Raw genomic sequence first — 3067 nt, forward strand, 5'->3', positions numbered from 1 at the left:
AGTTCCCAATAAACCATGTTCCATATCAGTCTACCAGTTCCAATAACATTTCATTATCCTACAGTTCCATAACCATGTTCTATCAGTCTACCAGTTCCCATTGACCTATGTTCCATATCAGTCTACCAGTTCATTGAACTATGTTCCATATCAGTCTACAGTTCATTGAACTATGTTATAGTCCTACCAGTTCCATTAACCATGTTATATCAGTCCTACCAGTTCCCAATGAACCATGTTTCATATCAGTCCTACAGTTCCAATAAACCATGTTTCATATCAGTCCTACCAGTTCCCAATAAACCATGTTCCATATCAGTCCTACCAGTTCCAATGACCAATGTTCCATATCAGCCTACAGTTCCCAATGACCATGTCCATTCAGCTCTACAGTTCCATAAACCATGTTCCATATCAGCTCTACAGTTCCAATGAACCATGTTCCATATCAGTCCTACCAGTTCCAATGACCATGTTTCATATCAGTCCTCCAGTTCCCAATGCACCATGTTAGACCAGAGACCAGGGCGGGACCAGTGGTTAATTAACATAGGGCTAGTCCCAAATGTGCGCCCTGTTCCATTTAATACACTACATTTGACCAGGGCCATGGTGAGAGCTGGCTGTGTCTGGTATGGTGGGGCTGGCTGGTGTCTGGTACATGGTGGGGGCTGGCTTGTGTCTGGTACATGTGGGGGCTGACTGGTGTCTGGTACATGGGGGGGCTGGCTTGTGTTGGTACATGGTGGGGGCTGACTGGTGTGGTACATGGTGGGGCTGGCTTGTGTCTGGTACATGGTGGGGGTGACTGGTGTCTGGTACATGGTGAGAGCTGGCTGGTGTCTGGTACAGGGTGGTGGCTGACTGGTGTCTGGTAAGGTGGGGGTTGACTGGTGTCTGGTACATGGTGGGGGGCTGGCTGGTGTCTGGTACATGGTGGGGGTTGACTGGTGTCTGGTAATGGTGGGGCTGACTGGTGTCTGGTACATGGTGGTACATGGTGGGGCCTGACTGGTGTTGGCATGGTGGGGCTGACTGGTGTCTGTACATGGTGTACATGGTGGGGCTGACTGGTGTTGGTACATGGTGGGGCTGACTGGTGTCTGGTACATGGTGGGGCCTGACTGGTGTCTGGTACATGGTGGGGCTGAGCTGGTGTTGGTAATGGTGGTACATGTGGGGGCTGGCTGTGTCTGGTACATGGCGGTACATGGCGGTACATGGCGGTACATGGCGGTACATGGTGTACATGGTGGGGGCTGGCTGGTGTCTGGTACATGGCGGTACATGGCGGTACATGGCGGTACAGGCGGGGGTGGCTGGTGTCTGGTAATGGGGTACATGGCGGTAATGGCGGTACATGGCGTAATGGTGGTACATGGTGGGGGTGGCTGGTGTCTGGTACATGGCGGTACATGGCGGTAATGGCGGTACATGGCGGGGGCTGGCTGGTGCTGGTACATGGTGGTACATGGTGGGGGCTGGCTGGTGTCTGGTACATGGTGGTACATGGTGGGGGCTGGCTGGTGTCTGGAACATGGCGGTACATGGGGTACATGGCGGTACATGCGGTACATGGTGGTACATGGTGGGGGTGGCTGGTGTCTGGTACATGGCGGTACATGGCGGTACATGGCGGTACATGGCGGGGGCTGGCTGGTGTCTGGTACATGGCAGTACATGGCGGTACATGGGCGGTACAGTGGCGGTACATGGTGGTACATGGCGGACATGGCGGTACATGGCGACATGGGGTACATGGGTAATGTTCTATAACCCAACCTGAACAACTGATACATTCTCTTTTCGGACATTCACTATGTTTTCAGAGTCTTGAAGGTTCCAGGCTTTGTTACATATGGCACTATTACCTACAGAGCCTATGGTCTTGGTCAAAAGTAGTGCACTATGTAGGGAAAGGTACCATTTGTGAAGTCGCTTCATGTGTGAATCAGAGGAGTGAAATTCATCCTGTATATCATGTCAAGTTCACTGAGAATTCCCACAATAATTTAATCCAGCCTACATGTTGGAGGTATAAATTATCAGCTAGCGAACGAGCTCTGGCGAGACTTCAACCAAAGCCAGGCGTTAATACAAAACACACACACGTTAGTATACATCCGTGAACTGCTTGGGTATGTGGGAAACACAATATTTTTAATTAGCCAATGAGTAATTAGGATGGGAGATCTTTCCAAAATGTTAATTCAAGAGAAGTGTGAGGACTGTAGGAGTTGGCAGGTAGACGTGCTGTGCACCCGACTGCCATCTATTCCCATACACAGGGTGGACAAAACATTAAGAACACACTAACAATATTGAGTTCTTGACAACAACTGGTGGGCCTGGCAGCTACTACATACCCGATTGCCCATTCACCTCTGAATGGCACACATACCAATCCACGTCTCAACTGTCTCAAGGTTTAAAAATCCTTCTTTAACCCGTCTCGTCCTCCTTCATCTACACTGATTGAAGTGGATTTAACAGGACATCAATAAGGGATCGTTTCACCTGGATTCACTGGTCAGTCTGTCATGGAAAGAGCAGGTGTTCTTAATGTTTTGTAAACTCACTGTATAGTGCCACTACTTTTGAACAGGGCCATTGAGCTCAAAGGATCTGAAAAGTAGTGCACTACATAGGGGATAGGGTCCATAGGGTTCTGGTCAAAAGTAGTGCACTACATAGGGGATAGGGTCCCATAGGGTTCTGGTCAAAAGTAGTGCACTACATAGGGGATAGGGTCCATAGGGTCGTGGTCAAAAGTAGTGCACTACATAGGGATAGGGTGCTTTTTGGTAGACAGACACGATTCTCGCCTTACGTGGACTAGCTATTTGGTTCTGTGTACGAGATGATCAATGACACAGCAAGTAATCCTGAAGGTGGAGTCATATTTATCATCTCTCTACCTGTCGACCTCTCTCTCTCTCTGTCTGTCTACCTCTTATCTGTCTCCTCAGTCTTGTCTACCTCTGTCTACCCCTTCTCTATCTGTCTACCTCTCTATCTCTCTGTCTACCTCTCTCTACTGTCGACTCTCTCTATCTGTCTACCCTCT

At 49.3% G+C, this 3067-nt stretch overlaps 1 protein-coding gene across 1 annotated transcript; it reads right to left on the reverse strand.

The window, feature by feature from the left end:
- Positions 1-591: 591 nt before the first annotated feature.
- Positions 592-1743, reverse strand: LOC112074629 (uncharacterized). The gene has a single exon (XM_024141762.1). The coding sequence runs from the start codon at positions 1741-1743 to the stop codon at positions 592-594; it is 1152 nt and encodes a 383-aa protein (XP_023997530.1).
- Between the last annotated feature and the right edge of the window lie 1324 nt (positions 1744-3067).

This window comes from Salvelinus sp. IW2-2015, unplaced genomic scaffold (assembly GCF_002910315.2).
Source record: "Salvelinus sp. IW2-2015 unplaced genomic scaffold, ASM291031v2 Un_scaffold2729, whole genome shotgun sequence".
Lineage (NCBI taxonomy): Eukaryota > Metazoa > Chordata > Actinopteri > Salmoniformes > Salmonidae > Salvelinus > Salvelinus sp. IW2-2015.

Excerpts from the sequence above, each read along its gene's own strand:
- LOC112074629 (XM_024141762.1), bottom strand. The coding sequence starts at position 1,743 with ATGTACCGCCATGTCCGCCATGTACCACCATGTACCGCCACTGTACCG.